This window comes from Scaptodrosophila lebanonensis, unplaced genomic scaffold (assembly GCF_003285725.1).
Source record: "Scaptodrosophila lebanonensis strain 11010-0011.00,11010-0021.00 unplaced genomic scaffold, SlebRS2 tig00000024-arrow-pilon, whole genome shotgun sequence".
Lineage (NCBI taxonomy): Eukaryota > Metazoa > Arthropoda > Insecta > Diptera > Drosophilidae > Scaptodrosophila > Scaptodrosophila lebanonensis.
Genome location: NW_022060538.1, coordinates 15,564,735 through 15,577,460, shown reverse-complemented (window position 1 = coordinate 15,577,460; position 12,726 = coordinate 15,564,735). Strand labels below are relative to the sequence as shown.

Sequence of the window (12,726 nt, the reverse complement as noted above, 5' to 3'; positions counted from 1 at the left end):
ATTATTTCTTGGCTTAAGTAAATATCTAGAATCAGTTGGTAGCATTTGGGAATATATTTGACTTTAAATATTGTATCCTAGCATACCGTCCATTTGATGTGTGTAGAAAAGAAAATCAATACCCCAATAATCATGTAGATTATAGTAACTAAAGATTAAATTAAAATCAATAACAAGATGTATGGTCAAATGATACCTGTTTTTATTTTGATAAAGCTTCCTTTTATTCCACTTGGGGATATTCAGCATGCATGTTTTGCTTTTCCATTTGCTTTCACATCAGACCATAGACAGAAACATTATAAATATTTCAAATAGCCAACGACACTTCAATGGCTGCAAATCTGTTGTAAATCTATTGAAATCTTAAGACTGACACCTTAAGTCTAAGCCGCTTCAAGACATTGCCTGTTCATTCAACTCCTAATGCGACAGGCGATGTTGGGCCAATGGCGGCCCAAAGCTTTTCTGACTTCCGGTGCTGCTTTTTATGATAAATTGAAACAAATAGCCACATAGTGCAACGTGGAGTTGGCCGTGTGCTTATCAGAAAATTGCGCTCAGCTGTTTATGAAAGCATAACAATGTTAGCTGCTAGCTGGCTGACTGCCAGTCTGTCCTTAAGTCCTTCAGTCTGGTTGGGGCCATTACAGCGCAAAGAAGCCAACATCAACATGATCATCAAACTGAATAGCTGCTGCTGCTGCTGTTTCTGCCTCTGCCGCTTCTTCCGCCTCTGCTTCTGCTTCTGTTGCTGTTGCTGTTGTTCACAACACATAATTCACAAGTAGGATAAACAATTTACTTATCGCTGCAGCAGGCCAGGCACAGGACACAAGCTGCACAGGACCGTCTTGGCGTGCCACATCAACGCGCCACATTGGCAAATAAATCATAATAAATAACTTGAAAAGCGAAACACCTTGGCGCATAAAAGTTGCACGTTGCTCGCATCGGAGAATCTGTGGCTGGGCCCTCGACTTCTCTATAGATAGATACACACAAACGAATATTGGTGTGCGTGTGTGTGTGCGTATGTCTCTCACTATACTTCTCGTATATACCGAACAAGTTTTGTGTTGAAGTAATTTTTATCAGGTGTCTGCGCCGGCGTCTGCTTACAGTTTAACACTTTGCCAACAACAACTGCGGCGCTCGGCTCATTTTTGTGACTGGTGATAAAAATTGATACATAACTTGCATAAATCAGGCACAAGGTGGCTGCGCCTCTGTGAGTGTGAGTGTTTGCGTTTGCGTTTGTGTTTGTGGATTTATCAGCGATGCTTGCCACGCATTACGCATACGACGTGTGTGCCGTGCAGGCGTCATTTATTAAATTGCTGCCACATAAAATTAGCCAACAACACACACAAAAGCGACACCCATGGCGTTGAAGTAATTTGTAAATTTCTGACAGACGCGCTGATAAACTCATTTCACAGATTTCTTTCGTCCCCTCGCCACCCGTCTCCCGCCACCCGCCACCCAATCTCTTTCTCTGATTTATGGCTGCAGATTTATGGCCAGCTTATTATTACGTACCACCAAAAAAAAAGAGGAGGAAAACACTACTTGTACATAATACTTGAATACGTATGTACTCTTTATACTTAACGTAGCATCACAACATGTAAAATCTTGTACAATTGCATCGAAAAAATGATGATGATGTGGATGGGTGCCAAATCGATTGTCTGCTTCAAGGCGCATACGCCTGCTGATTCAGTTTCGCCAGCTCCGGCGCCATCTTGCCTGTTGAGACATCCACCGTGTCCGCATCCTGTAGAGCTGCAGGCGCTTTTGGCAGACTGAAGAATTTCTGTAAATTAAATTTAGCAAAAATGAAATTAGGCTCCGGCTGCTGCTACTGCTGCTGCTTTGCATAATTTAAATTATAAATTAGTTGGGCCATCATCACTCAACCTACATCATTGCGTCCAAAATGTTCCGCCTCCTCCATGGTGTCTGGCAGCTTCTTGTGCAATGTCTCGGGCAGGAAGAGCGCCCCAATACCGCCGAGCAGAAAGAGGGTTCCCAATATATAATAAGGTGCACGAATATCTACCGTAGTGCCCAAGTAGACCAGATACGGTGCCAGCACGCCAATGGCGTTCGCCACAATGGTGCCCAGAGCAATGCCCGTCTGTCGCATGCAGGTGGGATATATCTCCAGGCACTGCAAATTAACCGTGAAGAAGGTGAGCGCATTCAGAAACTTAATAAAGGCACTCAAGTAGGTCATTAGCGCCTCGTACTGCTTATCGGAGGCATACATTATGATGGGCAGGCAGGTAACCGAAGAGATGAGGAAGGAGACCGAGTTGGTGAAGCGACGTCCATAGGTGTCACCTGCAAAGTGGAAAAATATTTAAGCAACAGTAATTAGTCAGCAATTTTATAGAAAATTATTTATTAACAAATTTGGGAGCCATTAAAAAGCAGCGCCTTGAAAAACCGTTTACCTAACTTCAAATCTTCAAATATTAGTAAATAAATAACGCTTTACAATTCCCTGAATCCTTTTACTTTTCTATCGCCAATTGTTTCTAGAACACTTATATAATCAAACTGATGTTTATGATAATTGTATATTAAAATATAACGGAGGTCTACAACGAATAAGTACAAATACAATAATTAATTAATTAACAAAATTTTTGGAGTTGTAAAGTTCTCAGTAACTACACGGGTGAACGAACAGATGAGTTATTTATCTCCGACATTAAGAAATATTTCATCTTTCGCATTCTAGAATTATTTATATTCTTCGATTACTTATCGATTGATGTATTTTTCCCCAAAAGATTCTGTTAAAGTCGGCTTAGAACTAAAAGCGATTAATCGACAACAAGTTGCTTTTGTATTTGCCGGAAATACTCACCCATGTATTTGCCCACAATATAGGCGGGAATTTCGACAATACTCTGAAACAGAAAGTTCAAAAACGGATTGCCCGCCATACGCGAACTGAAGAGCACCAATGTGAAATAGGAAACGGCTACGACACACCTGAAATGGGAGAGAATTGTTTGAAGTGATTCGAGTGCGGATTCATCAGTGCGTAGGTTAGAAATGCAAATTGCTTTTTGGTTTGCGTTTTGCGTTTTGTGTTTCACTCACCAGCTAAAGCCCATGATGATGGTGTTGCGGGCCAAGCGCCAGCCGCCAAATAGCGAGGCAATGCCGTAGGTAACATCCTGTGTGTCCCGTCGATAGATTTCCGCCAGTTCCTTTTCGCTCACATCGAATGTCCGGCCATTGAATTTGGCAATCTTCTTGAACTGGACAATGGCGTCGCGGAAGCGCCGCTTGCTAATCAACCAGCGCGGCGATTCAATGACATATCTGTCAGAGGTCATAAAAAAGGAAACGAATCAAATTGGAGGCAGTGAACAGTGCTTGAAGAATGGGCCGACCACAAAACTTTGAATTGAATTTACGATGGCGGCATTGATGGCATTGGCTTACTCTTACTTGGAGAAAATTAAAACCAGCGCTGTGGGCACACTTGTCAGCCACATAAAGGAGTCCCAGTGGCCCAGCCACCAGTAGAGTAACGGCATTAGAGTCGTGCCTACGGACCAGCCACAGCTCTGAAAGAAGGCAATGCGACTGCGATCCTGCCTAGGCAGCACGCATGTAATGATAGTTAGAAAAACTTCGCCATCTTAGCCGAACGACTAGGACTTTGTGCACTCAAACTTACTCCCGTGAGATTTCCATGCCAATAATTTGCGGCGATTGAAACAAACTATTTACGGTGAAGCCGACGATGCCGGACATGATGAGGAACCAAGTATACGAGCTGGTGCACACAATTGACCAGAGGCGCCCCACAGAGCAGAAGATAACGCTCACATAGTACACCGGCCGACGTCCAAATCTGAAAACGATAGTGGGAGTAGCAGAAGCGCAAATTCAATTACCATTTCTCTACTTTTCCGTTTCATAACTTAGTTTCTTCTACCCTAGACAGAGGCAGAGGCAGAAGCATAGCCACAGCCACAGCCACTGCCACTATTACTTTAGTCTCGTTCTTCGACTTACATGTCGCCCATTTGTCCAAACACAAATGAACCGACCACCTCGGTCACGCGGCCCACAACGAAGACATTTGTTACGAACAAATCCTTGGCGCACACCCAATGCTGGTCGGTGGGAATGCTGCTCTCGTACCAGGTCCGGTCATAGCTCCAGCCATTCTGGCAAGCTGTGGGCGAGAGTAGAAGTCAGTTTGAGGGTGTTGGTGAGGGTAGAGTGGAAACGGATGCTTCCCAAACATTGTGAGCCATGCAATGCATTAAAGTGCAAAGTTGTAAAAATTTATAAGCCTGAAAAGCAAATACAGTCGAGCTTCTCTAAAGCCAATTGCCACCGATTATCTTGCTATCCTGCATGAAGCCTAACTTCAATTTTTGAAAACATTGGCGGAGAGTGGGAGCAACATTTTCAAGACGAAACTTGTCACGTCTCAGTTCAGAGGACAAACAATATAAATTGAGTAAAAAATTGATAAGATCCACTTAACCAATCAGTTCCACATCAGTTTAAACAACGTTTTTCAACTGCTTGCCTTAAAAGTAATGTCTCGTATTTTAAAAACTTCACATAAGGCTATGTTTGAAGAACTAAATAGTGTAGCGTTTCTGTATTCTGGTTTATTTGCACTAATTGGAACGCAAAGTTTGATTTCCAATAATATCTCTAAATAAATAATTTTCTCTGAAATAATTTTAAAAGAAACAAATCATTTATAATATACTTATGTACAAGTAGTTACATAAGGCTATGTTTGAAGAACTAAATAGTGTAGCGTTTCTGTATTCTGGTTTATTTGCACTAATTGGAACGCAAAGTTTGATTTCCAATAATATCTCTAAATAAATAATTTTCTCTGAAATAATTTTAAAAGAAATAAATCATTTATAATATACTTATGTACAATTAGTTACAAGAAAGACAAATCTCTCTAAAGATCTACCTGAACCTGTGAAAGCTTTTTCCTGCGAAATAGTGCTTTAAAAAATACATTTAAAAGATGTATTTTCTTTTGTTTTCGTTTTTCGTTTTCGTGAATATTTCTTTTAACTATGGAATTGAAAAGCGCGCAATATTGTTATAATAAAGCTGAGTTCCACTGTACTTGTGTACATACGACCGAGCAAGTTGTATACATTTTCACTAAGGCAGCTAGATAGAAGGACCCTTCATGTCCATTGACCATTGTCTGTTGTCCGTTGGCTGTTGGCTGTTGGCTGTTTTCTGTTGCCTGATGTCACTCACCTGTTGTTTGATTCGTGCGCTGACTGACATTCCATGTGGACCAATCGTCCACCCCTGTAAAATTCATGTCGTACATCTCGCAGCTGCTGAATTTTTCGAGGCCTCGATTGTCTTTTTGGCTATTGTGTTGATTGTATTGGAAACGTTATCAATAAGTCAAACATCGGCGTCTCCCCCCCACCCCTCGGCTGCTACTCACTTGGGCAACGTGATGTGCCTCCATTCGTCTAGCGTGTAATTTGTGAGTTCTCTGCCCGGGACGGTGCACCAATGGTCTGGTATATTCAGGGCCAGAATGATGTTCATGTATACCAGGGCGCCGGCGAAGGCCAAGCCGGCGACAAACACATAGTTGTAGAGCGTTTGGTAGCGACCATGATTGCCGGCCTTCTCCATGAGCGCCTGGAACGGATCGTTCAGTTCGGACTCGTCATCGAGGTCCATTTGAAAAGAGGTCGCCGCCACAGAGCCAGCCGCCGATGCTTTCCTATTGTTAGAGTCCAGCTCGTGCATATCTTTCATTGTTTTGTTGTCGCCCATTGTTGTGTCAGATTGTTCGCTATTTGCGATTCTCCCTGCATAAAAATAACAGTGGATAAGGTATATTTGCATGCCAGCCAACCAGCATTCCAGCATACTCTATCTTTATGGCATATGGCCGAGTCGAGGTAAACAAACCATAACACTGTTGGTTGGGGGTGGTATTCTGTTCGCGCCAATTTTCAAGCAAATTCAAGATTTCAGCCTATATCGTATTGCTAACTCTTAAATTGATACTCGCTTTTTAGGGTCGCCTATAAACTATAAACTAATTTAGGTAGATTTGTCTGTCGTAAAGTTAACAATAACTGTAATTGCAGCTGCTCAAGATTAGACATAACAAGTCGGTCGTGGACTGATACGGGCATGGTTCTAAAAATATTGAATTATCAGTGCACGGCACGTTTCAAAACAGGGCAGATATTCTGGAAACTGAAGTGCCTGTATAATTGAAATTAGTCAAATGCTTTATAAGTAGTAGTAGAAAGTCTGTTCTTCAAAATATTGTAGACCTACGGAATGTGTTGTATTAAAAAATTATGTTTAACTAAAAACGTTCAATATGGCAAGCTCTATATAATCGAGTATGTGTACTAAAAATTATCACTCAATTAAATCACAGTGTGTGCAGCTGGCCATCACGTAAGACGTCTTATCTGTTGAGATTTTATTAACGATGCGATTTTAAATGCCACAGAAGTAGTTAATTTTTGTAATTGCATTCCTTGTCAGTGATCGGAATTGCCTTTTACTTTTCCACAATATGCGATTGGCTTTATTTAACGAATATTCTTTGAGCTTTGGAAACCTGCAGTTTATTTCAAAATAACATTAATTTGGAAAATAATGCAGAAGAATTCATTGCACTTAATAGCATATTTGTGAGCTAAATCGGAAGAATCAAAGCCTGAATTACCATTTATTCACTCCGTTTCTTGATTTTTTCTAACTCCCGAAGTTTATAAATGTACACAACTGTATTTGTTTTGTATTATTTATATACGAGTATTGCATTAAAATAGGCTTTTGCTGGACTAAAAATGTCCTGAACAAGTTTCTCTTTCACCATTCTATTTTTAGTTTTTGTTCCATTTTTAACGAAAGGGTTTAAATACTTACCTAACTTATTACTAATAATAGTTGTATAGTGTGTGCAGCGGCGTTTCACTTTTTGGTATTTTGGTAACCAGCACCGATTATGTTCTATATAACTATGTGTTGTGGCTGATGACGAAATCTAGATATATGTGGTGTATCTACAAATTTTTGGTTGCTATTGTCGATAAGATTCTAATTGATTTTGAGTTGCCTGATTAGGGCCAACTTTGGTTTCTATATTGCGTCGTTGTTTCCAACACGATTCACTATTCTTCAGCTCACATCTCGCATGCAAGGTGAAGTGGATCAGAGATCTTCGAGTTTCGCGAGCACTCATCAACCGTCGCCAACACTTCGCGGTGTTCTGACTGTTGTCCAAAGCCAGACCCGCTGTTAAAAGTCAAATGTGTTATGCTAGGCGGCTTATCAGCATATGAAGAAGACAGCGGGTATGAGCCATTGTAAATTAAATTGCTGATAACAAAGGTCTTTCTAATTACCTCATGCACACTTGTCTGACAATCACATATAAAGGAACACGTCAAACAGCCAAATGTTTGCCAAAGTGCATACAGAAGTTGCTGGATTTCGTGAGCGTGGCCCAATGCAAGTTCTTGCCAGACAGCCCACTACTTCTTACTATACTCGTATATGACAACTATATAAGATTAGAAATTGAGCAGGTTGTGTGAGTGAAGAGCGTATTTCCTTATCAAATTTTCACACAACGTATACGAGTACAGATAAGCCGACTGTGGTGGGTCAACATGCTAATCAGCGAGGCGTTGGCGCAGCGTGCGGGGGTTAATGGATTCATTAACCGGTAAACGGCTGCTGGTCACTCGGTTATTGGCGCGTGGAAAGTCATAAATATGAATAATTCTGAAAATCTGGGTACACAAATTGTGGCTTTGTCTAATCTTCAAAGCTGGTTGAATGAGTATTTACTTTACTTGATGAACGGATATTATGGGCATTAGAAAAAGTACAGTATGCAAATATTTGAGGGTATTTAGACGATAAGGCTGATAACGCTCGATTACATCTAAATACATCATTTCCGCTTGATTTAAAATTTACTTAATAGACGTTTATTCAAATACTCTATTTTATAAGGGAATTATCAGCTCTTTCAAAATGAGACTTGTAATAAATTACGAGATGCATAGAATAATCCACTATATACCATACTGCATTAAATATGCCCGATCAGCATGCAGTAATATCACGATAGTGCTCTTCTGCTGTCCATTAAGCTGCCTTTTAAAATACAAGAGGTGGAGAAGTACTATCTTAAATAAGAAATAAGTGCCAAGTAGTAGTATGCAGTGGTAAGAAACCACACATTTCTGCATTCAAAATTTCTGTAATCTTCGTGTTTGATCCTTGATTGTCGTGGCCTACAAGCGGCAGGGTATTGTTCTTGTATAAGTAGCATTCTTACTTGTTTGTTTTCGCCTTTATGGACAGTCTAAGCTAAGTGCAGCATGCAGTACTCGTATGTGAGAGCATTTATACGATAAGCAAGATACCACTAATTCGTTTCGTGTCGAGACTACGGGGCTCATAAATTTGATCGTAAATGTTGAAATACTTTTCCACTCTACTCGTACCTTCAACACAACTTTTCACACATTACTTAGGTCATTTTCTTTGATCTTATGCTGAATATTTCTGCTTGATTTATTATTAGATTTTGGAACCTAATATTTATGAGCTTTGCTTCCGCCGACTGATCATCTGGACCTGCTCATGCGCTGAAAAGCACGCGGAAACTGAGCGAAAAGTGTAGCGTTGAAAATGAGATAAAGTCAAAAGTATTCGTTCTCGTACTAGCAGTCTACGTAGTTTGTGCAAATGCAATAATATCAATTTTCATATTTTCATTTGCTTGTTGAAGAAAGACAAAAGCAATTTAACAATTTACTAAGGCACTTAAGCGAAAACTTAGTGCCTGCCTGAGCAACGTTCATAAACACAATCAACAAAAAAAAAAAAAGAAAAGTAGATTGAAAGTAATACTGTTTGAGACAACAACAAAAACAAAAACAGAAACAGCAGCAACAACAATAACAGAAACAACAACAGAAACAAGTGACAACGGTCGCATTTGTTTTAAGCGGTTGAGCTATGAATAAACATTATCTATATGCGTACTATATACGTTTGCATATTAAAGAAGTAGATCTGTTCCATGAGTGCTATAAATTTAATCAGCGTAGACTATAACGTCTCATGCCAGTGGCATCAGACGGCATCAGACGCCCCAACCCTGGAAACAGTCGCCGTGGAATAGTAGCGACTATTGCTCGCCTTCTCATGATGAATTGTCTTCTTTTTTCTATTCATTTATTTTTTGTGTCTCAGCATTTTGACATGATGGTGCCAAATGTATAGCTTATGGAATTAATAGATGAGTGTTAGGGGTTACCCTGACCGGTGCCGGCAATTCAGGGTCGGACCGTTGGGCAATTGATGTCAGCATAGAGCTTATGTACATTCAATGTCAGTGAAATTGTGGGAAAACTACTGAATTATAGCAAACGGAGAAATGGCGGTTTCTTTTGTGTGATCAAGGCTTCTCCCGACAATGCTATTTAGATATCAGTAGTCTAAGCTACATAGAAAAGGCCAAAGAGTTATGGCATTTGATTCGTGGCAACTTATGCTACACGTGTTTGTACAATTTCGGGATCATCAAAGACGAAACAACAGCGCTGGAGAGCGAGAATTGTCCCGGTTGAAGTAAACGGTTTTTAGTCTTAAGTCTTATTTCTTTGAGATAATTTACAAATGACACCCTAAAAGATTTAACGTCGCTAAGCAAATCAATTTATTCGTTATGCTTCGATGCTTAAATATTAGTTTATAAATAAAAATTGTAATTTCAGTTGCCCTTTAATTGACATGTTTAAGGCTTACTGGTATGCTGTCCATAAATTCAAATGCGTCCCATCTCCACTCAATGTACTATATTATTGAAACTTTGTATCGCTTAAAGTCCAGAGCGACAATGAATGAGTAAATGCAAAAAAAAAGAAGTAAGCTCGAATATAAATAGTAGGCTTTATACTTATATAGTTAGCGTCCAATGGCCATGCAGCTATGTTTTCTTGTAATACATATACATAGTCAAGGGTACAAGCTCAGACAAAAATGACTTGTTATTGAACTCCCAATGGCAATGAGCAGAGCAGAAAGATTCATTTGGGGGGGGTTTCGGAGGTTGTAGTGGCTAAGTTAACCAACACGATGTGGGGTTCATTATTATATTAGATGGGGATGAAGGCACGTCCCCTATTGAGGTAGAATATTTGAATTGAATATTTGGAAAGAAACCTAAGATTAATAAAGCTGTATAAGCTCATCATAAACTTCTATACACTATCACATCATATGCATAGTTGTAGCTACAAATTATCTTTTTATACTCTGTACATGAAATGTACTATACAAGAGTATATTAGGTTTGCGCGAGCTGAAAAATGTAACAGGCAGAAGGAGGCGTGGCAGACCCCACAAAGTATATATATTCTTGATCAGCATGACGAGACGAGTCGATCTAGCCCTGTCTGTCTGTCTGTTTGTCCGTCTGTCCGTCAGTCCGTCCGTATGATCACCTAGATCTCAGAGACTATAAGAGCTAGAGACACCAAATTTTGCACAAAGATGCCTTATGTGTGTACGCTATACGAGTTTGTTTTATTTTTTTGATTTTCCCCCCACTTCCCCCCTATGGGGATTTTCCCGATTTTCCATTCGTATAATCGCCTATATCTCAGAGACTATAAGACCTAGGAACACCAAATTTTAGTCCAAGATGCCTTGTGTGAATACGCAGAAATTGTATATTTTGGAATTTCCCTCCCTCCCCCCTCTCCCCCGCAAATGCGATTTTCTCTAAATCCCGCAATATATTTGCTGCTGCAGCACTGCTCAAGCGCCGCTCAAGCGCTGCCCAAGTGCTGCCCGCGGCTGTTGTTGATGCTGGTGCTTTGGTTGACTGCACATATGTTTACACAGACATGAATAGATGCGCGTAGGCATACATACACTCACACAGACGCAATTGCTATGTAAATGTGCAATTATACACCCTTTACGTGAGTTCGAATACCAAAAGAGGTAAAATTTATCAAATTTTTTTGTATTTTCCTAATTTTTTTTTTATTTTCTATAATTATTGTAACATATGTACAGAGTATTTCAAAGTCGGGACACCCGACTTTAGTTTTTATAGCCTGTACCCAAAGGGTGAAAGGCTATACTAGTTTTGTGCGCATGTATGTAACACACAGAAGGAGGCGTGGCAGACCCCACAAAGTATATATATTCTTGATCAGGATGAGAAGACGAGTCGATATAGCCATGTCCGTCTGTCCGTCTGACCGTCTGTCCGTCTGTCTGTATGAGCGCAAGGATCTCAGTAAGTACAAGAGCTAGGATAACCAAAATTGGTATCAAGGTTCCTATAAGCCCTAGGCAGAACGAGTTTGTTTATTTTTTCTGATACACCCCCCCACTCCCCCGCAATTCGTATTTTTTCTTATAACTTCCGTAATTCTCGGAATTTTGAAATCAATTTTGGTAGGTACATCCAGTTAGTACTAATGTGTCCGTGTGCCAAATTTCATCATGATAGGTCAATTCTGAAGAAAGTTATAGCCATAAGTAAAATCGCTGCTCATGCGCTGCCTCTGTCGGCAGCGCTACCCGCAGCTGTTGTTGTTGTTGCTGCTTTGGTTTAACTTTGTGCTGCATACATACACGCATATAAACACGCATATAAACACGCATAGGTACGTGATGTAAATGTATGCTGTTTAAACTGAACATAAACATGTATTCTAATTTAATTTAATTAATTAATTCATTCATTTTTTTTAATAATTTAATTTTTTTTAATTTTTTTTTTTTTTTAATTTTTCTTTTTTGTGGAGAGTACAGGCTATTTTACTGTCGGGCTTGCTCGACTGTAGCGTTCTATCTTGTTTTACTTGTTTACTTGTTAAGTTTGTCTGATGCCGAGCATTTTTATATTCCTGGTTTGGTGTGATATCCGTTCTTATTTGTGCTTTGTTCGGTTAACAATACTGTTGAGTTTTTTGAACAGTATTAGCTTACGAGCTTCATACAGTTTGGAATACGTCCTTCCCAATGCGGACCCCGCACCCATTAAGTTTCACATTTGTTGTACTTTTAAGATATGTTCATTTTTATTTGAAAAGTTTTACTTGATTTATGCATTAAATATTTCTCCATTTCGGTTTTGTTTTGCTGGGAAATTGCATCTAAAATGTACTGAACTCTGAATAATTAATGTGGCGGCGCTTCACGTGGATGTTTTGCTTTGCTTGTGTTGTCATAGGTTTTCAATTGTTAATTTTAAACTTTAATATTGCTTATAATATTCAGTTAAATTACATAATTTTACAATGTTAATTGGAAAGTGTGGTAGCACATGCTTCGTGTTGTGGTTTGTTGTTTGTTGTTGGCTTTCGTGCGTTTGCGCTTTCAATTACAATTTACAGTTGAAACACTTAATTGTATTTTGCTTTAAATAAATTAATTTAAAAATGCCTACATAGAAATATGTTTACTCTCTGGTTTAACACGTGCGCTTTGTTTTACTAACTCTTTAAATTTTATTTAAGTTTTTGGAGTAAAATATACAATACTTTCTAATTTTATTTACTTTTATTTAATTTAATTTTTTTAAATAGATATTGTGTCTTATACATGTATTTTATTTGAATGCTCTCAAAATATGTTCAGGTTTAAGTATGAATAAAAGCGGTTTGGAAT

The 12,726-nt window shown here is 39.3% G+C and overlaps 1 protein-coding gene across 3 annotated transcripts; it reads right to left on the bottom strand.

The window, feature by feature from the left end:
* Positions 1–1,572: 1,572 nt before the first annotated feature.
* LOC115620683 (carcinine transporter) lies at positions 1,573–8,644 on the bottom strand. 3 transcript variants are annotated; one of them, XM_030514051.1, is made up of 10 exons: positions 8,535–8,644; positions 5,483–5,858; positions 5,284–5,402; positions 4,048–4,210; positions 3,707–3,883; positions 3,475–3,624; positions 3,121–3,345; positions 2,882–3,009; positions 1,928–2,349; positions 1,573–1,819 (listed from the first exon to the last, which is right to left on the bottom strand). In XM_030514051.1, exons 2-10 carry the CDS (start codon positions 5,821–5,823, stop codon positions 1,700–1,702), a joined length of 1,845 nt encoding a protein of 614 aa, XP_030369911.1. In that variant the 5' UTR covers positions 5,824–5,858; positions 8,535–8,644; the 3' UTR covers positions 1,573–1,699. The 3 variants fall into 3 exon arrangements, with proteins under 3 accessions (XP_030369911.1, XP_030369910.1, XP_030369912.1); XM_030514050.1 differs by lacking the exon at positions 8,535–8,644 and adding an exon at positions 6,943–7,280; XM_030514052.1 differs by lacking the exons at positions 1,573–1,819; positions 8,535–8,644 and adding an exon at positions 6,943–7,280 and having other exon boundaries at positions 1,937–2,176; positions 2,274–2,349.
* Positions 8,645–12,726: the final 4,082 nt, after the last annotated feature.